This window comes from Coenobita brevimanus, chromosome 61, assembly GCF_032717465.1.
Source record: "Coenobita brevimanus isolate Jiangsu-jjx chromosome 61, ASM3271746v2, whole genome shotgun sequence".
Taxonomy (NCBI): domain Eukaryota; kingdom Metazoa; phylum Arthropoda; class Malacostraca; order Decapoda; family Coenobitidae; genus Coenobita; species Coenobita brevimanus.
In genome coordinates this window covers 40008411-40035408 of record NC_137014.1, presented here as the reverse complement: position 1 = coordinate 40035408, position 26998 = coordinate 40008411, and the positions used below count along the sequence as shown (strand labels likewise).

At 40.6% G+C, this 26998-nt stretch overlaps 1 protein-coding gene across 1 annotated transcript in view; it reads left to right on the top strand.

Moving 5' to 3' along the window:
• LOC145403772 (uncharacterized) overlaps positions 1–26998 on the top strand; it is a 71803-nt gene that overhangs the window by 28224 nt on the left and 16581 nt on the right. Inside the window, exons 8-10 of the mRNA XM_080275450.1 lie at positions 19–175; positions 15452–15856; positions 16412–16593. Coding sequence (XP_080131576.1) covers positions 19–175; positions 15452–15856; positions 16412–16593 — 744 coding nt within the window. The remainder of the gene's footprint in view (positions 1–18; positions 176–15451; positions 15857–16411; positions 16594–26998) is intronic.

The window sequence follows — 26998 nt, the reverse complement described above, 5'->3', positions numbered from 1 at the left end:
ATGCTCTATAATCCCCAGGGTCGTGTGGTGGGTGATGGAGGTCGTAGGTGGCGGAGGGACGACTGGCGGCTGCAGGTGTCCCCGGTCAGGAGGGAAGATGCGGGATTGTACGCTTGTCTGGCATCAAACTCCGAGGGCGACGGTCATTCCAACGCCCTCTTGCTTAGGGTCGCACGTGAGTCCAGAATTGAGACTGTTTTTTTTTAATATTTCAACATCAGAGTCTTTAATTTCTTACTATAGTCTTTTTTCCTTAACCTGGCCCAGATTTTCGTCCTTAGGCAGCTTATTTCCTGTAGCTGAGTGACACAAAAGGATAATACTAAAGCTTTACATCCTTCCCATTACACTTCTTCATGACTAGCATCATACTATGGTTTAATCTGTCGTTGCAACTCATATTTTAAGATAGAGAGATGGCAATTTTAAGCCAAATTAGAGTAAAAGGAGTATAGTGCAGAGGTCAAAAGCAGTTTATAGTATCCTCTCTATTTTGCGTCTATGTGGTGGGATTCTCAAACATACTTACGATCGATTCCCTGTCGTACCTGAGACACGTTTTCACAGGATAAAATAGGTAGGGGTATATACTTCACTTCTTTCCCTGATCATCCTGCAGAAAACACTTATAACCTGCAGTAATTTTCGCGTCGCAACTGAGACTTATTTATGAAGTTAGAACAGGAAACGGAGGAAGATTCGACACCCTCATTGTCTTTCCTGCAAATCAAAACCTAAGTTGTGACAGGGAAATGATCGTAATTGCGTTTGTGCATCCCTATCCTAGCTTCTAACAAGGATGGGGGTGAACATCTAACATCTTGCTACTTAAGGACGCAGCCAAATTCATCCATCATATTGTATTTCTAGTTCAAACACTATCGCAACTTCTTTTATTAATTTTGTCACTCAGGGTCACAGTGAGGTCAAACTATTTATTTATTTTTCTATGATTCAACATCATCAGGATCGAGATATCTTTTAGTATTTTTGCCTGTTCCTCTAGAGATAATAATTTTGTTAATATCTAAACGTCATTAGCATTATGACGTCTTAAATAAAGTTTGAGTTGTTGCTGCGCTACATTTCAACGATATCAGTACCACAGCTTCTCTCTCTCTCTCTCTCTCTCTCTCTCTCTCTCTCTCTCTCTCTCTCTCTCTCTCTCTCTCTCTCTCTCTCTCTCTCTCTCTCTCTCTCTCTCTTAAAATCAACAGACTTTGTTACACATGTTTCACGATTATAATTTATGCATTGACTGTAATACCCGTACCCAATTTCAATCTGATATTTTCTAGGAAGAGTCCAGATAGAGTTACGAAAACGTTACCTGGACAAAAGCAAATATCCAGAAACTAATTTTAATGGTTGTCAGGTCTGCAGGGTTCAGGCTTAGGTTCGAAATTCTTATAATTGAGGATGTAGAAGGTTGGGGTTCTGGGTACTCCTAAAGATAGAACCGTCTTAATGCAACACACACACACACACACACACACACACACACAAACTCACATATTGATATAACTAAACACTCCATAAAATTGAATGAAACATCAAAAGCATCTAATATATACTTAAGGAGGCGAATTAGGTTACTGGAGAGAGAGAGAGAGAGAGAGAGAGAGAGAGAGAGAGAGAGAGAGAGAGAGAGAGAGAGTTTTTTCTCTTCTTTGATAGGAGGACTTTTTTTTTTTTTTTTTTAATGTCTCCTCCTCTAGTGCGTTGGTAAGAAACACTCCGATATTCCCTTCAATATGTTAACCTCCGTATTCTGTCTTTTCTTTTTTTTCTATTTTCCTTTATCATGAGCCATATGATTCATCTCATTCGTGCCCTTAAGTTAACTGATTCAATGTTTTCTTCGTGCTGATTTAAAATTTTTGTCCATTAATTTTTACCATTTTCCTTTTCAAATATTCCTTTTCTTTTACTTTCATTTTCTACTTCACTTTTCAAAAATTCCTTCCTTCCTCTCTGTCTGCCGTTTTGGTGTTGATAATGTTTTGCTTTGACCAGTTTTGCTGTATAGGAGATGAGGCAGCACTGTCGAATCCGTCCTAACTGCACTCTAGTATTTTCTGACGAACTCTATGGATATTATTACCCGCATTTCATTATCTATTCCTACATGCACTAGCCGACGAGTAAGCCCAGAGGTACAGCCGAGGAAAGTTCCGCCTTATGCACTTGCCTGCCAGCTCGGACCTTTCTGCGTGAGACAACAACTAGTGAAGCAGCAGCCAGACACTCAAATGTCTAGTACCACTGTGTGGGAGGGGAGAGGTTAAGGGGGAAGGAAGGCTGGGGGAGCAGATAGTTCCTACCCCTCCCTCTTCCATCCCCATCCTTCTCACAGTGTTACCAGAGAGATAAATGTTGGCCACTGCTTCGCTACTACTTGTCTCACATTTACTACTTCGAAGTGGTGAGCGAGTGTATAACGCAGAACTTTCCTCGGGGGTACATATTCAACATCTAAATTTAATCCCTTCACACTTGTATCTTGCCTGGTAATTCTGGTAATATATTCTAGCTATGTCGGACGATTTTAGCTATCAGGAAGCGAGGAGAGAGAGAGAGAGAGAGAGAGAGAGTTTTCTCCTCTTTGGCACGAGGACTTTTTTTCTTTTATCTATCCTCTAGAGCATTGGTTAGCAACACTCCTATTTTCCCTTCAATATATCGACTTCTGTATTTCTATCTTCTTTTTTTTTTTTCTATTTTACTTTATCATGAGCTATTTGGCTCATCTTATTCGCCCCCTAAAGTTAAATGATTCAATGTTTCCTTCGTGTTTGGGCTGATTTTAGAATTTTCGTCCATTAACTTTCACCATTTTCCTGTTTACCTGTAATCCTTCTGTTCACTTTCATTTTCATCTTCACTTTTCATAATTTCTTTTCTGTCTGTCTCTTGCTTTGGTGTTGATAATGTTTTGCTCTGACCAGTTTTGCCGTATAAGAGAAGAGGCAGCACTGTCGTAGTCCGTCCTAACTGCACTCTAGTATTTTCTGAAGAACTCTACGGTCATTACTACCCACATTTCATTACCTTTTTCTATAAACTTGCATTGGCCTATGAGTAAGGCCAGATGTACATATTCGGCATCTGAAAGTAACCCCTTCACACTTGAGTCTTCCTTGGTAATCCTAGTGATATATTCTTGCTATGTCAGACAATTTTAGTTACCGGGAAGTGAGTATAGAGCCTGAGAGAGCCGCTAGAGCTACACTGATCCAATATTCAACTTCCTGCATCACTTTAGCGAAAATAACCTGGTCACTGATTACGAAAGCGTCTGTGATCCAGGGCTTCAAGTCTTCCTGTGTTTTCGCATTGATATTAACTCATATTCTCGTCGGTTAAAGGAGCTCCCAAACGCCTTTTGCAAAGTGATTTTTATTTTGTTTACCACACCTTACTGTGCTCCACTGTGTTATATAATTTCATGCAATGTCGTCATATTCTGCATAAATAACCCTTAAAAGGATATTAACCAGCCATAACCAAAAATAAGTCGATAAGGAAGAGGCGTTAGGGGGCTTTCTTGCACCACTCGAATACGGGCCATTGTTCTAGGATATATTAATTCGATTATATGTATTTCTTTTATTTCTAATATTTCATTATACTTATAATCAAATTTAGTTTTTCTTTTTTTGATATGGTGGGATCAAATAGAGCTTTCATTACTCCCATTCACTATTAAGGACCTCTCATAAGCTGATTAAAACACACACACACACACACACACACACACACACACACATACATATATATATATATATATATATATATATATTAATATAACTAAACACTCCATAAAATTGAATGCTACATCAAAAGCACCTAATATATACTTAAGGAAGCGAATGAGGTAAATGGAGAGAGAGAGAGAGAGAGAGAGAGAGAGAGAGAGAGAGAGAGAGAGAGAGAGTTTTCTTCTTTAGTACGAGAACATTTTTTAAAATGTCTTCCCTCTAGTGCATTGGTAAGGAACACTCCGATATTCCCTTCAGTATGTCGGTTTCTGTATTTCTATCTTTTCTTTTTTTTTTCTATTTTACTTTATCATGAGCTACTTGGTTCGTTTCATTCGCACCCTAAAGTTAATTGATTCAATGTTTTCTTCATGTTCGTGTTGATTTTAAATTTGTGTCCAATAGCTTTCACTATTCTCCTGTTTACCTGTACTCCTTTTCTTTCACTTTCATTATTTTCTACTTTAGTTCTCATAATTTTATCCTTCCTCTCCGTCTGTTGCTTTGGTGTTGATAATGTTTTGCTTTGCCCAGTTTTGCCATAAAAGAGAAGAGTCAGCACTGTCGAAGTCCTCCTATTCGCACTCTTGTATTTTCTGAAGAACTCTTCGGATATTATTACCCGCATTTCATTATCTGCTCCTACAAACACTGGCCGATGAGTAAGTCGAGGTACATACTCAACATCTAAATTTAATCCCTTCACACTTGAGTCTTCTCTGGTAATCCTGGTAATATATTCTAGCTATGGCAGATGATTTTAGTTATCAGGAAGTAAGCATAGAGCCTGAGAGAGCCGCTAGAGCTACACTGATCCAATAGTCAACCTCCAGCCACACTTTAGCGAAAATAACCTGGTCACTTATTACGGAAGCGTCTGTGATCCATGTCTTCGAGTCTTGTTGTGTTTTCGCATTGATATTAACTCATATTCTCGTCGATTGAGGAAGCTCCCAAACACCTTTTCCTAAGCGATTTTTTTGTTTACTACACCTGACTGTGCTCCTCTGTGTTATATAATTTCATGCACTGTCTCCATACTCTGCATAAATTACCTAAAAAGGAATATTAACCAGCCATATCCAAAAATAAATCGATAAGGAAGAAGCGTTAGGGAGCTTCCTTACCCCACTAGAATACGAGTTATTGTTCTAGGATATATTAACTCGACGATATATATTTTTTTATTCCTAATATTTCATGAGAGCCATAATAAATTCAAGTTTTCTTTTTTTTCTGAAATGGTGGTATTGGATAGAGCTTTCATTGCCCCCATTCACTATTAGGGACCTCTCATAAGCTGAGTAAAACACACACACACACACACACACACACACACACACACACACACACACACACACACACACACACACACACACACACACACACACACACACACACACACACACACACACACACACACACACACACACACACACACACACACACACACACACACACACACACACACACACACACACACACACACACACACACACACACACACACACACACACACACACACACACACACACACACACACACACACACATTAATATTAAGCCAATGAAAACATCATCTGACTAAAGGAATTATTAATCATCACACGGAGATTTGCATGTGAGTAAATATACTGATCTAAAAAAAAAATCAGTTCCAAACACCTTCCATTAGCCGGTTAACTCTTATGATCACTTCTTTCTATACAACTTTAATATAACTAACCTCAGACGATTTTCTTCATCCGAGAGTGAGTCATAGGAGCTGGAGAATTTATAGTCAGAATTAACCCCCTTAATGGTCGGAATAAATCTAGTGGTCTGTCCCACTTAATGATCGAGAATGTCACTAACTTAAAAGCAAGCCATGGCAGCCCGAGAGATGAAATTTGACGGCATAAATGAAAGACAAACGAACTTACAAAAAAAAAAAAAAAAAAAAAAAAAAGAGAGAGAGAGAGAGAGATTTGAATTTCCTCACGAAGGTGAAAAGTAACAGGCACAGATTAGAACACAGCTGAGTAGAAGAACAAACGTAGAGAACATTAGGCGCCATAACAGAACAGGACAGAAAAATAACAGACGCAGAGCAGAACACAGTAGAAGTACAAACATGCAGAACATTAAGCGCCATAACAGAACCCCTGAAGCCCAAGACAGACGACGCCATGGTTCATATTCTCATTGATCAAGTAAGCTCCCTAACACATTTTCCTAAGCGATTTATTTTGTTCATAACACCTTGCTATCTTCTGTCTCTCATAAAGCCCTCAAATATTGTCCTACTCTTCATTAATAAAGTACAATAGGATATAAACCACCCACATCCAAAAATAAATCGCTAAGAAGGAGATATTAGGGAGATTCCTTTCCCGACAAGAAACACGAACCCAGGACTATGGCGACAACAAAGAGGAAGACAGCAACAGGATCAGGTATTAAGGCTGCGCTACGAACATACACGGTGACTTTGTTGGCTGTTTGCTGGTACTTTTCATCCTTAAACACTGGCGAGTTTGCTTACACACACACACACACACACACACACACACACACACACACACACACACACACACACACACACACACACACACACACACACACACACACACACACACACACACACACACACACTGCCTCTCACGTTTTAACATAAACACTCAAGAAAATGTGACATCAAAGGCACAAGTCTTATGATCTTAATAATTTTCTTACTAACACTCCTTAAGTCATACCTGAAGCTAATTAGGTTTAGAGAGAGAGAGAGAGACAGACAGACAGACAGACAGACAGAGCAATTTAACTCAATCATTGTCGAGATATCTTTAATGTTGCTCTCATCTCCTCTCATCTTACAACATTTTTCTCTTACCTAAGCTCTTCTTTTTTTTTTCCACCTTCTCACAACACCGTATTATTTTTTCACAGTTGAAATATATCTTTGTAATATCCCCTATCTCACCTACTCCTTTCCTGCAATGACGTTAGATAGATAGATAGATAGATAGATGGATGGTGAAAAGGTCTTTGAGGCTACAACTAACTCCTCCCGTTTGAAAAGTCTCTCCTAAGGTGAACTATTTTGTGTGGCGGTGGGAAGAACATAACAAATAACACATCCTGGTAAGTGACGGGGTTGATTCCTTTAGGTAACTCGTATTATAAATGCCTTAACTAATTGATGATTTTTTTTTTCAATAGACCTCATTAGTAAATCTAATTTCGCTTCAAAAATTCTTTCTCTTAATGCATCACTCAGTTTATCAATATATCTAAATGTTAATTACGTTTTCATTAGACATAACTCCCTCAGGTTTTAATAACCGATTCATTGTTAAACAAAATCGTCTGGCGTTATCGAAAATGGAATACAAGAGTTGTCCTGATCATGAGAAGGTTAATGGCGACAGTTGTAACATCTTTATGCTCCCATGACCCACATTCAATTGAATAAAATCATCTGGACTACAATACCACAATGGAGGTTAAAGCGAGTGGGTTAGTTCCTCTGATACATCCTTCACCACCAGTTTATGTTTCATCGCACCACCTTCACTTCTCTTCCTGGTATTCTCTCAACTGCCTCTCCCTTCACCTACTTTCATATTCTTGCCTTTTTCAATTTTCTTCCTCCCTCTACGTCCCTTTTTTGTATACACACACACACACACACATATTTTATATATATATATATATATATATATATATATATATATATATATATATATATATATATATATATATATATATTTCATCCTACCAACCTCTTTACTTCTCCCCCTCACACTGCCTTGGCTACGAATGGCTCACCTTTTGATGCCGCTTTCCCTCCAGCCTCAGACCCTCTAGTCCTTTAATATTTATCTCCCTCGGCGGAATATGTAATCCTTCACTGTTGCTGCTTTTCCTTTGACCCTTGTACTCTCTCTCAGTCCCTCTTCCGCTGGATGTTCAGAAAATTTCCCTTTAACATTCTTTGTTTTTCCGGACCGCTCATTTTATATTCAAATAATTGTCACTTAGTGTCTTAACTCCTTCACTACCAAAAGTTCCTCTCAAGCTGATCATACTGTCTGGTGGTACCTAGAGAACTATTAAAAATATCAGTGGTGCAACAAGAGTTAACATATGCAAATATATCTATAAACATGTAAATAAATATATGATGTATATAAATACTTCTTCAGCTCCTGTATTAACCTTTTCTGATATCTATCTATCTATCTATATCTATCTATCTATCTATCTATATATCTATTATATCTATATATCTATATATATCTATATATCTATCTATCTCTATATCTATCTATCTATCTACCTATCTATCTATCTATCTATCTATATATATATATATATATATCTATCTATCTATCTACCTATCTATCTATCTATCTATATATATATATATATATATTTTATATATATATATATATATATATATATATTATATCATCGTGATATGTACCAGCATAAACCCATCGCAAGCCACACACCCTTGGGATCAGCCCTCACAGAGAGACTTGGTCCCCATAAGAGATTTAAACAACCCCTGGAGAGCCATCTCCTCCAGCCCTCCAGGGGAGTTTGAATGTGCATCCCCCGTTTGGCATATAAAGTTTGGCGTTTCACTTCTAGGTTGACAGTTGATCTGTCTTACTCCCTGGAAACCCACCCACCCACCAGCGCATCCACCTATCCAGTGCAGTGTTTCTTCCGCACAGTGTCCTACCACTAAGTTCATAGCCAATAGGAGCCATCGAAATTATTGCCCTAAGCTCTGGCCACTGCCTTACTCAGTTGTTGTGAGAATATGTCACATTCCCTGGCTCTTCCGCCCTATGATCTGCCAGTGGAATGCACCCCTTCAAGCCCCTAAACTCCGCCGACTAGGTGACTCAGTAAGTTATCAGAGAGAGACAGACAGACAGACAGACAGACAGACAGACATACAGACAGACGCCAGACAATTTTATTCATCTGCGAATAATGAGTTCCAGAGAGAATATTTCCAACCTCAACCTCTCTCATGTACTGAGCAACTCTAGTTTTCTATCCTGCTAACGACAGACGATTTTGTTCACCTGAGAGTGAGCCAAAGGTGCCTGAGAGAATAAACTGGGTGGGGGAATTAAATCTACAATTATGTCCTCATTATAGACCAATTTGCAATCGCTTAATGATGACCGTCTTATCTGGGCAATTAATTATCTAGCTCTCTTCGCATCCTACTTATGTAACTCTCTCTCTCTCTCTCTCTCTCTCTCTCTCTCTCTCTCTCTCTCTCTCTCTCTCTCTCTCTCTCTCTCTCTCTCTCTCTCTCTCTCTCTCTCTCTCTCATTTTCCTCTTCATCTTCCCCCTCTTTTTCTCTGTCATCCTTTCCCACCTCACTGTTTATCTTTACTTCCTCTCACCCTATTCTCTCTTTCACCCTCCATAACCATCTCCATCCCTTTCTCTCCCTCTCCTCTTCCTCTTTTATCCTCTTCCGTCTCTTCTCACTCCGTTCATGAGTGTAATTACCGCCACATTCCACGACCCAGATCATCTCCTCCTCCTCCTCCTCCTCCTCCTCTCTCAGTCTCCTCTTTCCCACTTTTTCCTCCTCATCCTCCATAAAATTTCTATCCTTTTCCTCCTATTTTGTCTTCCTTCTTCCTCTAGTCCATCCATTTTCCTATTTATTTTGCTTTCTCCGTTCCCTAGCCTCCTTCCCGACCCCCTGCTTATATAGCCTATCTTTATCTCTAATATCTCCAGCCTTGACAAAAATATCCATTTCTCTCTCTCTCTCTCTCTCTCTCTCTCTCTCTCTCTCTCTCTCTCTCTCTCTCTCTCTCTCTCTCTCTCTCTCTCTCATTCCCCTCCTTCTTCTCTTTTCCTTCTCCTCTCACTCCGTTTACGTCTATTACTATTGCCATGCTCCACGAACTACACTCCCACCCTCTTCTTCTCTCCCCCTTCTCCCTTCCCCTCCCACCCTCTTCTCTCCCCATCCCCTCATCGCCTCCCAACCTCCCCTTCCCTCTCTACCTCCCCCCTTCCCCTCTGCTTAATCTTCCATTCTGATGCCAGCGTGCCCGTCGTAACGATTTAATCTCAGCTACTTATCCGCTTCCTCCTACGCTCCTCCCACCCCCATTATCATCACCATCCTTTCACCCGATTACTTGTTCCTCGCTTGCCTATCTGCCTGCCTGTTCAATCGGTCATTCCTTTGCATCTTCATCGTCGTCACTGTTATTACCATCATCTCTTCAACTGATTCCTTTTCCCCGGTAATGCTGATTTTCATGGGAGTTTATTCAATCTTTCCTTTTTATCATCATCATTATCATCATTCTATCGTATCACTTATTCTTTGTTTTCTTACCTTTATGCATTGTCAGTCACTTTCTTATTAACATTTTCATCATCACGACCACCACTACCATCATCATCATCATCATTGCCTTCACGCTCGTTTTTGTAAAGTCCCTCATTCATCATCATCATCATCATCATCATCATCATCACCATCATCATCATCACCGTCACTATCACCACCATCATCATCATCACCATCATCATCATCATTATCATCATCATTCCCTCTCATTACCTGTCCCTCTCTTACCTGTCACCTGTACTAGCATTTCCGATACTTCCTCCTCCTAATCTTCCTAATTCCGATGCACCTGTTAACACATATTCCTCGCCTCCCGTAACGACTTCATTTAGTTGATTCGTTCGTCTGGTCACTAACTTGTTCTTTCCTCGTTTACTCTCTCTCTCTCTCTCTCTCTCTCTCTCTCTCTCTCTCTCTCCTTCTTCTTCTTCTTCTTCTCCTTCCTTCACCACATTCCGATTCGCCTTATATTCTCCGACTCTCGTTGCATATTAACCTCAAGTACTTCGCTCCACAGATTACAAAAGCAGCCTCCTTTTTTTTCTATCCAGTCATTTTCGTGTCTATTCACTCATTTCGTCTCTATCGACCAATTTTCCATTCATACAACACCACTTATACCTCGCCTCTCGTAACAGTAAAATTTCGGTTCTTTCCTTCGCCTGTTTACTGTTCTACTTTTAGTTTAGGCTGGCCCAGATTCTCGTCTTTCTGCGGCTTAATCCACGTAGCTCAGTGGCACAATGTTGTGGCTCTATATTCCTTCCAAAGCACTTCTTCGTGACTAGTAACATATTCTAGTGATAATCTCTTGTTATAACTCAGCATTCAGTGTGGACACATGGCAAATTTAAGCCAAGTTAGAGTTGAAAGAGTTAAGCCATAGCTTTTCTTTGTTATATTTTCTATCTCTGTTTTTTCTATCTTGTCTTCCACTTTTCATTCCTTCTTTAGCGTAATATTCTAATTTGTTCTCATCTTTAATTCTCAATGGCTTCTTTCATCTAATTACTATACTCTTTTCACATTAACTCGGACTAAAATTGATACCACTCCATCTTGAATAGAGAATTGTACCTTCATTCTGGTAATCATGTAATATTTATTTAGTAACATTTTTTTTTTTCATCTGTGGTCATAAATCATTCTCAAACACAACTCCCGCCTGTTTACTAATCTCTCTCTCTCTCTCTCTCTCTCTCTCTCTCTCTCTCTCTCTCTCTCTCTCTCTCTCTCTCTCTCTCTCGATTCTGTAGTGCCAATTAATCCTCATCCGTCGTAACAGTTTAATCACTACTTCTCTCACCTGTAATTTTTTTCACCTTGCCTTTGTCCCTCCCTTCATATATATATATATATATATATATATATATATATATATATATATATATATATATATATATATATATATATATATATATATTTTTCATGTTCATATATTTTACGTCCATATATATATATATATATATATATATATATATATATATATATATATATAATCATGTCGAGCAAAACATGACACTCTCTCGGCATCGCGAGCTCAGGTATAACAACGTCCTCTGGCTGAAAAGGTAATACCAGGTACATCAGTCATCTGTTGTAGTTTTTTCCCTTGCCATTGTCCCTCCTATTTCTGTACCATGTTCAATCTCTTACTATTACCTCCAACCAATTTCCCAGCCCGATAATCCTGTGCTTGGTGTTCCAGGCAGGTAGTGGCAATTAAAGCTTAGGTGTTTCGCACGTGTCATTACCTATTCATCGTTGCTCTAGTTCTCATTTCCGTTGCTTTTGCCAGTTTATTCTTTATCTCTCCCAGAACCTTAATCTCAGGTCCTTCTCTCATCTTATTATTTTCTTGCCTTGTTCTCGTACTTCTTAACAGTCATTCCTTGCATTACGATTTTCCATTCCTCCTTTTTTTTTTTTTATCGTGTCAGCGTTATTGCAGGCCGGACGTGTTAATTGAATTTCAGGTACTTGGCTCTGTGTGTGTGTGTGTGTGTGTGTGTGTGTGTGTGTGTGTGTGTGTGTGTGTGTGTGTGTGTGTGTGTGTGTGTGTGTGTGTGTGTGTGTGTGTGTGTGTGTGTGCGCGCGCGCGCGCGCTCTTGTTCCTCTCTTGCTTCAGATTTTACTTTTTCCATTGAGGTAATGTTTCTCTCTCTCTCTCTCTCTCTCTCTCTCTCTCTCTCTCTCTCTCTCTCTCTCTCTCTCTCTCTCTCTCTCTCTCTCTCTCTCTCTCTCTCTCTCTCTCTCTTTCTCCTGCTTTAACCAATCATCCTTTCTCTGATCACGAACCGTTATATTTTCCCTTTAAAATTATTTGACCTGACGCACTTCGTTCCTCTCTGTCTCTCTTTTTTTTTCTACCATTCCTCTCATGTTTAATACTTTTTATTTAGTTAATTTCCCTACGTGTCAACAAGTGGGTTGGTGGAGGGTTAGTGCCCCTCCCCGTAAAACAACTAACTCAAAGTCAAATGGCCACCCCTTACAGGATTATGGCGTCTGGCAATAGATAGATAGATAGATAGATTTAGTTAATATTCCATTCTGACAAGCCTGTGTCATAATTCCTCGTCTGTCTCAACAATTTAATTATTAAGTACTTCGTTCCTCTGATTACTGTCTTCTTTTTTTTCTTTTCTTCCTTCCCTTTAGCTTTCGTGTCTTAGTTAATCACTGCAATTCTTCCATCAAAACTTGCGCATTTCTCGGGTCAGGCAACGCTTATTTTTCGCCCCTTGCAGTCATTAAAATCCAAATGCTGCTCCTGCCTGATTACCAGTTCCCTGATTTCGTATTTCCCTCCACCTGTGCGTCATGCACTATCGCCTGCTTTTTCCCCAGGTAATATTCCATTCTGATCATCCTGGGCTGCTCATTTCTCGGCTCTCTCAGCTATGTCGTCTCTGTCTCTTTGCTCGTCTCTTCGTCAATTTCTTGTTTTGTTTCTTCCTTGTCTTTGGTTTTGCCTGTATATTTTTGTCGTACTTCTTCCACCGTTTTTTTTTTTTTTTTTTTCATCAGTACGATCCTCTACCATTTTTCTTACCTGAGTGTTGTAGGTATATAATTTTTTGTTCTTTTGTTCTATTGGTTATTTTGTATCTTTTTTTCTTATGATCGTATATCTTTCACTTCGTAATCAAGCACTCATTCTTCCTCCATCACATCTTCCACATCGTAACTAAGTACTCATTTTTCCTCCCCCACATCTTCCACATCGTAACTAAGTACTCATTTTTCTTCCATCACATCTTCCACGTCATAACTAAGCACTCATTCTTCTTCCACAACGTCTTCCACATCATAACTAAGCACTCATTTTTATTCCACCGCATCTTCCACATTCCAGCACCGTTATTCCTCTTATGTTTCCCATGCAAAATTATTTAAGCTCAAATATTACTCTTATCCTCTCCTTGTATCGTCTTTCCTGTCTACCTCTAACAGCATGATAGAGAGAGAGAGAGAGAGAGAGAGAGAGAGCAGGAGGCAGAGGTGAGAGAGGAGGGAGGAAAGGGCAGAAAGAGAGAGGAGAGGACGGGAGACAAATGGTGATGGAGATGTGAGCAAAAGAAAATGGGGTGGAAGCAGGATGTAAGAGAGAGAGAGAGAGAGAGAGAGAGAGAGAGAGAGAGTAGACGAAGGAGAAAAGAGAACGAAAATCATGTTAGTGATGAGAGAAAGAAAAAAAAACGAACTTGAGTAAAATTACATTAGTGGTAAAACACTGAAAGAGGAAGATAAGGAAATATACAGACAGATAAATAAACAGATAAATAGAAAAAACAGATAGAGAAAAGATAAATGGATGAACAAAAAGGAATGAGAAAAAGAGAATTTTTAAAAAGAGAGGAAAAATTATGCACAAAATATAAAATACTAAGCCAGAGATCTGTAGAGGAATTATAAGAAAATAAAGCAGAATGACGACCAGAAACAGTAGGAACTTAACATAAAAAGGAAGTAGAAAAGAGTTCGGAAGAGGAAGAGATGAAGTAGGACATAAAAATGAGTGGAAAATCATAATACTTTAAAGACCGATAGGAAAAAAAGCAGAAAATAGGAAAAAAAAAAACATATTGGTGCAAGAGAAAGCGGCAGAGGACAGAATTTCACTTCGAGGATTTTTTTTATGCCTTCAGCAATTATTTTCCTGATCATAAAGGTGAGACAGTTACTCTAGGAAAATCTGTCTGAGTACTATCAAATACCACTTAATTAAAAAAAAGTTACATTATCTGCATCAGTGACTTTAAAATCATCCTGCTCTTCTGAGACTGGGTAATTTTCTAGCATATTTCCTTTGCTAATTTCGTTTGCATATTATACCTCTGTTTCTCTTCTATGTTATGTTGATACTTCTTCCTAACACTCTCAGGTTCCCATGACTCACACAGATGAAAAAAAAATTGTCTGGTGTTATGTGACAGGGAAGGCTAGATTTGCCCCTATTATGGATGAGTTAATGAGGACAGAGATTGCTTAGACGAAATGAAAGGAAATATTTACGCGTCATATGGAAAAATAAACCGCAAAGAGGAGGTGTTAGAGAGCTTCACGGACTGACGAGAATATGGGACTTCGTAGCGCTTCTTCGTTACTTGCATACTGGTTGGTTCTGACTTATGATGAGGACTTAGTATATGCACAGTGATTATATATGCGACGCAGAGAGAGAGAGAGTAGAAAGTAGGTCCCTTCAACCTGTCATTCATTTGCCCGTCTTTACCTGGTGAAATCAAAGGTAAAAATAAAACACAGCCAGGTAAATTTATGTGTTCTTTGTGGCTAGGGAATGTCAAAATGTGTGGTCAGATTAGGCTAGTTTGTGATTAGGGGTTAGGCTAAGTTATGATGGCTTAATCTAGGCTGGATTAGATTAAGTTAGGTTATGTGGATTAATGTGTTGGGTTGGGATGCGGCTCAGTTGGGTTACGGATGGATGTCATTACTGATTCTTACTGGGTTAGATGGCTTAGATTAGACTGGATTATATTAGATTATATTAAGTTTGTTAAAGCTAACTAAAATTATTACATGAACTATACAAAACTCATTCTCGTACACACATTTCTGGAATGCATTTAAGTTTATACTCAACCTAATCTGTTCTCTCCTTTAGACATATTTACGTCATGCAGTATAACACACACTGTTTCCATTTGTATTGATGACCTGGCCTTCCTCCATTTTAAAGACTTTCCTTCCATATCACCTTACTAACTTCTAGCCCTCTTCCTTCTTAAAAATATTCCTTCCATTTCACCTTCCTAACTTCCCTCTTCCCCCACAGATCCGCCGCAGTGCTGGGTGACGGGTGAGCAGCGGGTGGTTACCGGGGTGAACACAACTCTCACCCTCACCTGTAACATGGTCGCACTTCCTACCAACCTCACCTTCACCTGGCGCCTCTCCCACGCCCCCTCCGCCCCCCACCACCACGACACCAGGGGCGGTATTATCACAGGGGACGCGCCCCCACCTCGCCACCCCGGGCTGATCGACCTCACCCCTTCTGATGACGAGGCTGGCAGCTGGGGTGAGGGAGGGGTGAGGTTAGAACACGATGTCAACCCCAACCAGCCCCTCATATCCACACTCTCCCTCACCCCCACCGCCCCTGCACATGTTTTCTGCTACGCCCGCAACAGTGTGGGACGAACCACTGTTCCCTGTACCTTCAGCATCACGCTTGTCGGTTAGTATTAAAAAAATAAATAAAGTTCCCTTCTTTTGAAAAACAACTTTTCCTCCATAAAATTTTTGAATTGATTTTCCATGGAAAAATGAAAAACTCTGTTCCTAAAAGGAACCTGATTAAAGACACCCCACTTTGAAATGTCTGTTAATGAGAAGAATACTCTTCCTCTGTAAAGTCACGTCTTTAGAAGAAGCATCCTTCCATGTTATCTTCATAGGAATGAAATTATCTTCAATCAACTGAGAGGAAGAGATTTTCCAAAACTAACTAAATACTCGTACGAGCAGAATAGTAATAGAACAGTGCGTCCCACTTCTGAATGAGTTAGCCAAGAAAAGCTTAACCCACTGAAAAGCAGAGAATATCCAGGTTTAGCTGAAGCATGTGAGGTTAGTCAATATGAAATACTATTTTGTGACAACACCCCTGTTAGTTTTTAAGAATGTCAAAATGTTAAAATTTGTTTCATTATATTTAGTTCTTGTCACTAAACGCTGTTTCCCTCCAACACATTCCTCTCTGCAACCACGCCTTCCCTCCCTCCACTCCCAGACCCTCCTCAGCCACTCCGCAACTGCAGCGTCAGCCTACTCAGCGTAACCCGTCTGAAAGTGAAGTGCCCCGACCCGCCGCCCATGCCCACCGATCTGACGGGGGAGGCGGCCCAGGTCACGCACGTACCTGGCATCAGCTACGTCAGGTCATCGGGGGTCAGGCCCACCGCAAACTTGGAGGTCAGTGTGGGTTGTTCTTAATTCAGTCTCGCCACTACTGGTTGATCATATTCGCCTAGAGTTTTCTTTTTATTTTTCTTCTTTTTTTAACTGGAGGATTTGGATACAGCCTTCCCAAATCCCTTTACTCCGAGGACTTCTTTGCTTTAATCATTGCAAATTTCAGTTCAACCCTGATGAATGAACAAAACTGCGATGAACGCTCTGTCGTAACCACATGCCATTACTAATTCTTTCCACCTGCCACTGTACCTAAGCGCATGACCTTAACAGACACAACCGGTACTTTCTTTATGCATACTCTTCCATATATATAACTTCTTCACCCTTCCCACTCCACAGCCACTTCACAAACTAACCTGCACTCTGCCATACCAACCACTGACCACTACCAACCCCTCCCAACACAATGTAACACCCTAGTTTAAGTTTTTTTTTCTAAAGCCGTCATACTCCCATTCTTTCCACCACCGCCAACCATACCCTGCCAAATCAACCATATACCAACACGATGACCTACCATTTCTAGCCACAACCACACCCTGCCATTAGTACAGCGCACTGGTACTTACTCTAACTCTGCCATACATCTTCTAACAGTAATTATTCTAACCCTGCAATATTTTTCTAACAGTAATTACTCTAAGCTTGCCATACTTCTCTCAACAGTAATTAATCTAACTCTCACATTCCTTCTAACAGTGCTTATTATAACATTACCATACGGCCTCCAACCCTGCCACCATCAACAGCACCTTGCCATACCAACTAAAGTAAGCCAACTTCTATATCAACCTCTACCGTCATAACATTTTACCATTAGTAAAACACACTGATACTTACGCTTTCCCCTCCACAAGAGTCATTTCTACCCTGACACCCCTTCCAACGTCACATGAGAGAGAGAGAGAGAGAGAGAGAGAGAGAGAGAGAGAGAGGCGTAAGAGGATCAGAGCTGCATGAATATTCCGTCTCCGACCCCGCACCCATCACGTTAATGTCTTTAGGGGGACCTGTCAGAAAAAAAAAAAAAAAAAAAAAGCGAAAAGAAAAAAACTGTGGACGAAAGAGCAAAGAGACTCAAAAAAATATTTTATCCACATTGCTGACTTTAGAGGATTCAGTACTACCCTTAACTCTACGTTGATATCAGGCTTAATTATTGCATTCTATTACCAGGCATTTTTATTTACCTAAGAAGTTACCGCCCTATTCTTTATTATTGAACTGGAAAGTGGAATACAAACTTTTTTTTTTTTACAATAATTTCTGAAGCAAGTGAGTCAGAGGGAATGTATTTAGCCTTCCTGTATTACTGCTGACTGCACTCTGTAATGTGGGATGCAGGCTAACCATACCAAATAACCACAGGCGTTCCAGAAGCAACAATAAATATTTAGGGATTTGTATTCCACTTTAAGATTTATGCATATGTCCTTAAGTTTCTCATTTTGTTATTATGGGTTACGGTTATCATCCCTAAACGCTTAAAAGGCTAATGATAAGAATAAAGGACTAATTCTCACTACCACAAGACGATTTTATTCAGCTTAAGAAAGGCCCCTCGTCTTCGTAGGGTTACAGGTTAATCAACAGAGCAACAGACGCGACAACAGTGCACCGCTGCATCGCCAGTCACGGGAGTCTGTGCCGAGACGACGCACTCCAAGGCCATGATTTCCCTCGGGGTCCTCGGTCTCTCTCTCTCGTCCCTGAATTTTCATTTCCCCGCCTTCACAAAGCGTCTGTGCGGGTGTCTGTGCGGTCGCTAGTGTAATCTTGTCCTAGGTTACCCCACTTCTGGAAAGCAGGGACCCGAGGCTAGGTTTTGGTGGTCCAGGAATGGAAACTATTTACTGTGATGTCATCTTACTTATTTCGTCCTTCTACTGGCTCAGGAAGAATTAGTTCAGTTCTGTATTATCCTCTGTCGCTTAAGTTTGTGTGTGTGTGTGTGTGTGTGTGTGTGTGTGTGTGTGTGTGTGTGTACGTGCGTGCGTGCGCCCCCCCCCCCGCTCCACTTTCTTACCTGCTAGTCAAAGCAAATCATATTATTTACCTGTTCTCAGCCTGTAGGTGAGTGTATTGCGGGATCAATTAACCTATTAGTTGCGAGTTACCGATTGAACAATATATTTCAGCTGACGTCAAACAATTTTATTATACTCAAGCGAAATTTAGGCCACCAAAAACGTTATAGTATATTTTGACACGTTTTAAGGAAGTACAAAAAAAATTGGCACTTTATTCAAGGTCAAGAACTTTCTACAAGGGACCTAATTTTGATCACATAATTTTTCCACAGCTGCAGTGTACATGTTAAGGGTTCTATCACACACACACACACACACACACACACACACACACACACACACTTGTTTACTGGGTCATGTCTTGAGCTTTACTTTTCTCTCTATCACCCATATCATATTTTGCAGCGAGAAACAACTTGATCATTACGTGTCACAGTCAGACGGATGCTTTTTTCCCCCAATTTTTATCCTCAGCTACAATATAGAACAATTTACCTCAGAATATGGGCTCATTCTAAGTGGCTTTGGAGATTCCGTATCAACTCTTGTTCAGCGACTTGTTCCGAACATCATCACCTCTCTATCCCCTTGTATGTTTATGATGCACACTTTTTTCGATATAAAAGTGATGTAAATACAAGAGAATGTTATTGTGCAGAATAGATCGCCAAAGGAGAGGTGCCACGGAGGCTGCCTGGCTACCTAGAATGCGTTCCTATGTACAATTCCGTCCTGATTGGGAACATGCCCTGAGGGTGGCTTCGGGTATTGGCAACAGACAGTGACAGAATTAGCGACGCTGGGGGGAAATGGCTAACTTAATTATCTTAACTGTCTCTTACGTAAAAATATCAAGGCTTGTCAATGGCATCATGGAGGCAGGTACGCAGTGCACTTTCGACAATAGAAATGTTGGAAGAAACAAAATGAATCAAAATAAAGCTATTCTATTGACAGTTAAATCAAGGGATTGTTTTTATGAGCTTTGTGGTGGTCGTTAGGATGTTGGTATCATATTCAGAAGGTTGCATACCAGTAGAGGAATATTCAGCTAATCTGTTGTCTGTCAGTCTGCCTGCATACCTCCCCCAATACGGATGACACGCAGTGCCTGTCGAGATACACATTCTCATCTCTTTTCTGTCCAGTCCAATGCGAGAGTTACCCGATACTTTCAGTTTTTCGTGTATGCACCTGGACATCTCCGGAACTGTCCTTCTTGTTCTTTTTATCCTTCTTCCTATGATCTCTAGCTTTTCTTTAAACAATTATTGTAGGCATCTCGAAATTACTGGTTCTAGATTTCGCTTCTCTCCTGTTCAGTTTTCTCTGTATTTTTTTTTTTTTTTTTTATAGATTTTCACCCTTTGGCCTTTTATCTTGCACAAAAAATCCGCTGTCACTCCATGATCAGACTCCGTATAAGTGATAGGATAAATTCTGAGAGTACCTAAAGCAGTGCCTTCGTTGTAGTAGCACTTACACTGCTGTTTCCTTTAACCTCGTCACTGCGATGGAGTATTTCATATTATATTCATGCTACCACCAGCAGATTTTATTCAGCTGTCGGGAAAGACTTTTGCTGTGAAGGAAGTAATGAGGTCGATATTTGTGCTCTCCACTTCGAAAGGCTCTCCAGAGTGAACAACATAGCGTGGCGAGAACAAGAAGAAACAAAAAGGACAACATTGACAGAGAATTTATTTAAACGCTCTTAATGCAATGTCACTTTTCTTTCTTGTCGTTCCTCTTCCTACTGTTAATTTTGCACGTTACAGTCCTTTCATCTGAACATTGGCTATCTTTGCGTCATTTTGTAACTTACTTCACGTAGCTCTGTGGCAGAAAAAGACAATGCTATGGTTCCACATCCTTTCCATAGACTTTCTTTGTCACTAACCCCATTTCTGAGTGTTATTCTATTGTTACAACTCAGCGGTCAAGATGAGCCTATTTTATTGCTAGGTCAAGTCAAAGTGAAAAGACTATAGCACTCCTTACTAAGCCTTTTCGGGTTTAGGAGGGCTCAGGACATAGGAGAACCCGAGAGTAGACTTTTATTATCCAGATCATATAAAGGCAGATCACCACCTTATGTCCTTTACAGCGTCAGGCATAAGGAAGTCCCGGCCATCTCTTGGAATCCAACCCCAGCGTGCAGGAATCTTTGCACGGCTGTCTCCGGGCCAAGACGTCCACCTCAGAACAATCTGGCGTTTATAGGGCACATTTCCAAATTCCTTTACCAGACTGCAATCTCCAATACCCTCGACTGCATCACTCACACACACACACACACACACACACACACACACACACACACACACACACACACACACACACACACACACACGTCCCTTCCTCACAACCACACCTTTCCAAGTACACCATCAGTAAGAGGTCGATTTTATTCAGCTTAAGAGGGATTTTTCAAACTGGAGGAGTTATAGTGTCATTATTAACCCAGTTACTACGAGAAATCTTCCTAAGTTTACAAAAATCGTCAGGGAGTAATAAGAATAGTATATATAACTATTTTCCTTCCAGATTCTTTACTTAGGCAGGTTTACCTTTACCTAACGAAGATCTCCAGCCCCTTTCAGCTCAGTTATGGCCAAGCGTAGTCAGACTGAATTGCTTACTTGGCTAGAGACCAAGGAGACTCATTTTTACCTCATAGCTAAGACTCTTCGAATTTTATGCTGCCTCGAGTATTGTGGGAGTGACCCAGTTCCCTCAGATGAAAGCAGACTGATTACACCACTCTTCTTCACTACATCACCTACACAAACACACACAGCTCCCATTCACTCTTGCCTGACAATCATTCCTTTCTTGCCTATATTCATGGTCACTTCTCTTAATATCCTAACCTTTAACACAGATGGGGGAGGATTGACAGACAGAATGAAAGTACCAGACAGACAGATAGACAGGCAGAAACAAAGAGTGACAGAAAGACAGTGAAAGAGACAGAGAAATATATCAGGACAAAAGATGCAGACAGACGAACCAAATATTCAACCATCGATGACACACAATAACGGAGAGAGAGCGGAAGGGGGACGGGACAGGACACAGATGGGGGTGGGGCGATGGGTACGAAGGGAGGGGCAAGCAAGGGGGGTGGGGGTGCAGGTACTGGTGGTGGGGCAGGTAGGGTGGTAATAGAGGAACCCAATTATCGCCAGCTCACAGCGTTGTCCGGGGAAAAAAAAAGAAAAAAAAAAAGAGAGCTTGTTATGCCAAATGTTGTTATGGGCGATGCATGACGACAGGACCTATTGTTCAGCGCCATATGTTGGTTTTGCGCTACGGGCTATATGTAGACTGTTATCTGATGGTTAACCAGGGGCGTTGGTTGGTGCAGTGGTTAGGAGACCCAGCCGGCAATTGGTAAAACGTGAGTTGGAATTTTGGGTTGGCCTTCTGTTATTTGATGGTTAAATTCTATCTTTCTGAGGGCGTTCATTTATTTATTTAGTTATTTATTTATTTACTTATTTACTTACCTTCGTGTTGCCACCAGACGATTTTACTGATCTGACATAAGGTTATTTACCCTTTATCCCTGTTTATCCAGCCGTGTAACTGGGGATCTGGATATAACACTATGCTGGACTTGGAAAAAAATTAATGTCTGACTTGATGACTCGTGCAATTGATAGGCAATCTCTTAGTTAACCCTTTTATTCCGAGGACGGCCTTTATTATATTCCTGCAGTTAAGGGCGATTTTATTTAGCTCAGATAATCTTAGTAGTGGAAGTGTTAATGAAGGCTTTCCTTAGATAAATTAAACCGTCTGGAGAAAACCCCCAATTAATAAAAAGGGTAATGAAGGCTTTATCTAATTTATACAGTTTAAAAAGGTCAATAAAAACTATATATCAATCCAGCAGTTTGTAATTCTCTCAGATTAATTAAAAAAAATTCATTGATTGCCAGAATAAAGCAACACACACGCCCTTGGCCAGCGATGCAGTATATAAACCGCTATCTGATGGCAGTAACTCTCTCTGTTATGCTGTGTATAAATAGCGCTAATTGCTAACAGCGTAGGGAATGGTTTAGTGTAATGAAAAGCGATTGTTGGGCGATGGAAACTAAGCCGGGACTGATATCGTAAATCCGGTGGGCACACGACAAAAAAAATCCCACGCAGTTCAATGTTACGGGGAGACAATTAACATTCTTTTCCTGCTGATGACGTTTATATAAAAATTCGATTAGGGCCGACGTATATTTCGACATAAATTCCGCGTCTGAGGGAAGCAATTAACATTCTATTTCCGTATGTCATTTATAGAAAAATCGGGTTTCGTTCGACGTATATTTCAACATAATCGGGTGTTTGAATTTTTTTTAGTTGTTTTTTCTGCCTCTTTTCACCTTTTGAAAAAAAAAAAAAAATGGGTGCCAGGTGGTTTAGTGGGTCGAGGTGATGCAACTGGATGTGGTCTGCACGAGTTTAAGTTTGAGGGTTAGCTGGGGTTTATGGTTCAAGTAATGCCGCTCGGGGAAGTACGACTGGTCACCATCGCCTTCAGTGTCCAGACCAGGAGACCAAGTCCCGGTCCCCTACCCTCTATGGGTCATGAAGGTTTGAGCTCAGAAGCTACCTAACACCTTTTCTTAAGCGATTTATTTTGCTTATTACACCTTACACTCCTCCCCAGTGTTACATAAATTCATCTAGTATCGAAGTACTCTATATAAATAACGTACAAAGGGATATTAACCAGGCATATCCAAAAATAATTCGCTAGGGAAGAGGTGTTAGGTAGCATCCTTAAGCGACGGCAATACGGACTATAATATTCCTTTTCGTGGTGTAGCTGTTTATGTAAGAATTTATTTAGAAGAGACACACACTGGCATGTTTTCTTTCTTTTTCCTTTTCTTAAGAGAGAGAGAGAGAGGGGGGTTGGAAAGGAATTCTGAGTTGACATAATTTATTATTTATGACGTAGATACTCCCTCACCTCCATTTACATTAGCTTATTATAATATATATATATATATATATATATATATATATATATATATATATATATATATATATATATATATATATATATATCTCTCTCTCTCTCTCTCTCTCTCTCTCTCTCTCTCTCTCTCTCTCTCTCTCTCTTTCCCTCTCACTGTATCTCTATTTATATGACTACCTATCCATCTTCCCGTTACACACACACACACACACACACACACACACACATTCATTTACAGACAACTAAAATTCGAGATAATAAAACCTGCCATTAAAACACGCCTTGCCAAACACTAGGCCGACCAAACAGATACCGGTCCTCGGGCAGGCATGATGCTCCAGGCAGACGAGCACACGGGCAAAGAAATAGGCAAACATTCGCAAGCAAGGGAGGCAGGAAGGCAGCTAGGTAGGTAAGCAGGAAAGTAGGAGGGTAGGCAGGCAGGCAGGCAAGTAGTCAGGAGACAGGCAGGCAGGCAGGCAAGAAGGAAAGCAGACAGGAGTATAGGTAGGAAGGCAGGCAAAAATAGGCAGGATGATGGTGCAGTGGATAGAGCGGTACATGAGAGACTGAAAGGTCATGAGTTCGATCCAGGCTGTTGTAGGGAGTAGTTTCTGTTGTTGAAATCGATATCACGGGTCGACCCCACACACACGTCGCAAAACAAATCAAATTTACATCATAACACCATATCTGAGTCTAATGTTCCTGGTGTATTTGAAAAGATATGCTGGGTACCTTAGTGTTTTGTGTGTGCGTGTGTGTGTGTGTGTGTGTGTGTGTGTGTGTGTGTGTGTATGTGTGTGTGTGTGTGTGTGTGTGTGTGTGTGTGTGTGTGTGTGTGTGTGTGTGTGTGTGTGTGTTTCCTACCCTGAAGAAGATCCCATACCCCATTCACCTTCATTATTGGCAAAGTCTGGTTGGATTGAATGGCTGATTTGACTAGTAACCAAGGAGACTCGTGCCTGTCTCATCACTAACTCTCCTCAAATTTCATGCACCCACGAACTGGTAGGCAAGATGTGGGAGTGATCCAGTTCCGTCGAATGAAAACACACCGACAGTAGTGCCCAAGTGACGGCATGCGACAGAAGATCAACCTTCTGTGTGCCTTAGGTGGAATACTGAACCTCGGAAATGGGCATCCTAACCTATGTCCAGAGTCGAAAGCATAAAAGGAAAACGGGAAGCAAACAGTAAGCAAACCGAGAAGCGAATAAAGCAAACACGATGAACCAACCGGGAAAGAAGGACAACAATGTATGCATAGAGTTTCGCAAGAACTCACGCAAACACACACACACACACACACACACACACACACACTCCAGGAAAGTGGCAGACAACTCATTTACATAATTTAATCCCAGTAACGCAACTTGCAATGACTCGCCCTTTACCCATTCAGAACGAGGACGTCTGTTTTAACCTCCCTACTGTGAGGAGTCTGAGAGATTAAAAAAAAAATTGTTTAGTAATTGGTAGAAATAAAAAAAAAAAATGCGTAATCGTACTGTGGAGAGAGAGAGAGAGAGAGAGAGAGAGGGGGGGGGAGAATTAATGATGATTTTATTTTTTTGACAAAGACAACAGTAAGCATGACTCACATAAATCCACATTACCTCTTCTAACACGTAAATACCGAAAGAAAAAATATCACTAACCTATACCCACACCTCATTCTTAACACTGGAACATAACACGCTTCAGTTTCCAGCACACAGGGAACGCGCACACACACACACACACACACACACACACACACACACACACACACACACACACACACACACACACACACTGACATAGGCGGTGTTCAAACTTTAGTGCAACGTGTCGGCTCCATGCCCACAAAGTTTTGTCTTTGGGTCGATCACGCCACGGTTAGTCAGGGTGAGGCTGGTTCGAGTTCACACACACACACACACACACACACACACACACACACACACACACACACACACACACACACACACACACACACACACACACACACACACACACACACACACACACACACACACACACACACACACACACACACACACTCAGAGACACATGCTGCTGCTGCTGTTGATGATGATGATGATGTAATGACGATGGCGATGGTGATGATGATGAGGTTGTAATTCTGAATTTTGAATGTACTGCCTTCACATATTGATTGGTCGTCATCACCAGTCACTCAATTACTGAACAACTAATTATCGATAGTGTCTGGTTTGAGTCGGTTTTTATGACTGTGGCAAATTGACAGTAATTAAAAAGAGAGTAATTTATTGGGAAAATTACACATACATATGTCCATTACGTTTATTGGAAAAAAAATAAACAACTTCAGCCCTACTTGGTCCCTCTTCTGGTACAAATATGGAAGGAACAAATGCGTCTGTAAATAAGGAGGTGATGTAGTGGCTTTTGTGTGTGTGCTGTCTTTGTTATCATGTTTGCTGTGCTAATGAACGGGAAATATTGTCGCACTGGGGTATTGGTGATTTATTGACATGACGGATTAACCTTTGTGGTTGTGTTTTCTTTGTTTACCGATGTTTACACGAGTGAGTCCAAGCACATATGCACACACACACACACACACACACACACACGCATATATTGCGGCAATGTGAGGTGTGGTAGTAGTCTACGAGTTCTGGCAGAGTGAAGTGCTGCAGAGAGGTGCGGTAATGTGAGGTGTACCAGTGAGAAATGTAATTGTGAAGAGTGTGAGAAATGTGGCCTAAGGGTGTGGCAGTGCGAGGTATGTCTGTGCGAAATGTGAGATATGGCAGTGTGCGGAGTGGAGTGGGACGGTGTGAGGTAAATGAGACCGAATGGGAACGTGAAATGGTGAGAAAATAAAAATAATGACCAGGTGAATTATTCGTCTGCCTGCCTAGGATGTCTCTCTCGTGACTTTACCTCCTCAACGACAGGTGTGTATTGAAAGACCCTTATTTGAATTAAAATTTTACGTTATCATTTCACATTTTATTCCACCTAACGCCGAAAGACTTTATAATTTTAAGAAACCCTGCAGCCCGAGGACGTCAATCAGTGTTTTCCTTCTATTATCACACGATTTTACTCAGCTTGGGATAGACTTTTGAAACTCCACACGTCAGCTATAGCCTACATCCAGTCCCTCACCAAAACATACCCTCCTTAAAAAGATTAAAATGATATTAAGGTCGGACAAAGAAAGTGAGAAAAGAATTATTATAGTGGTGTGAGTTACCTTCTCCTTTCCTCGTAAGATCAAACATTCCCACTAGAAGGGAGAGAAGGAAAATATGCCAAACATGAAGAATATCAGCTGCGGTAAGTAGAAAAATTCACGAAGACAAATATATAAATGAATAAAGACTTTATCACTATGAAG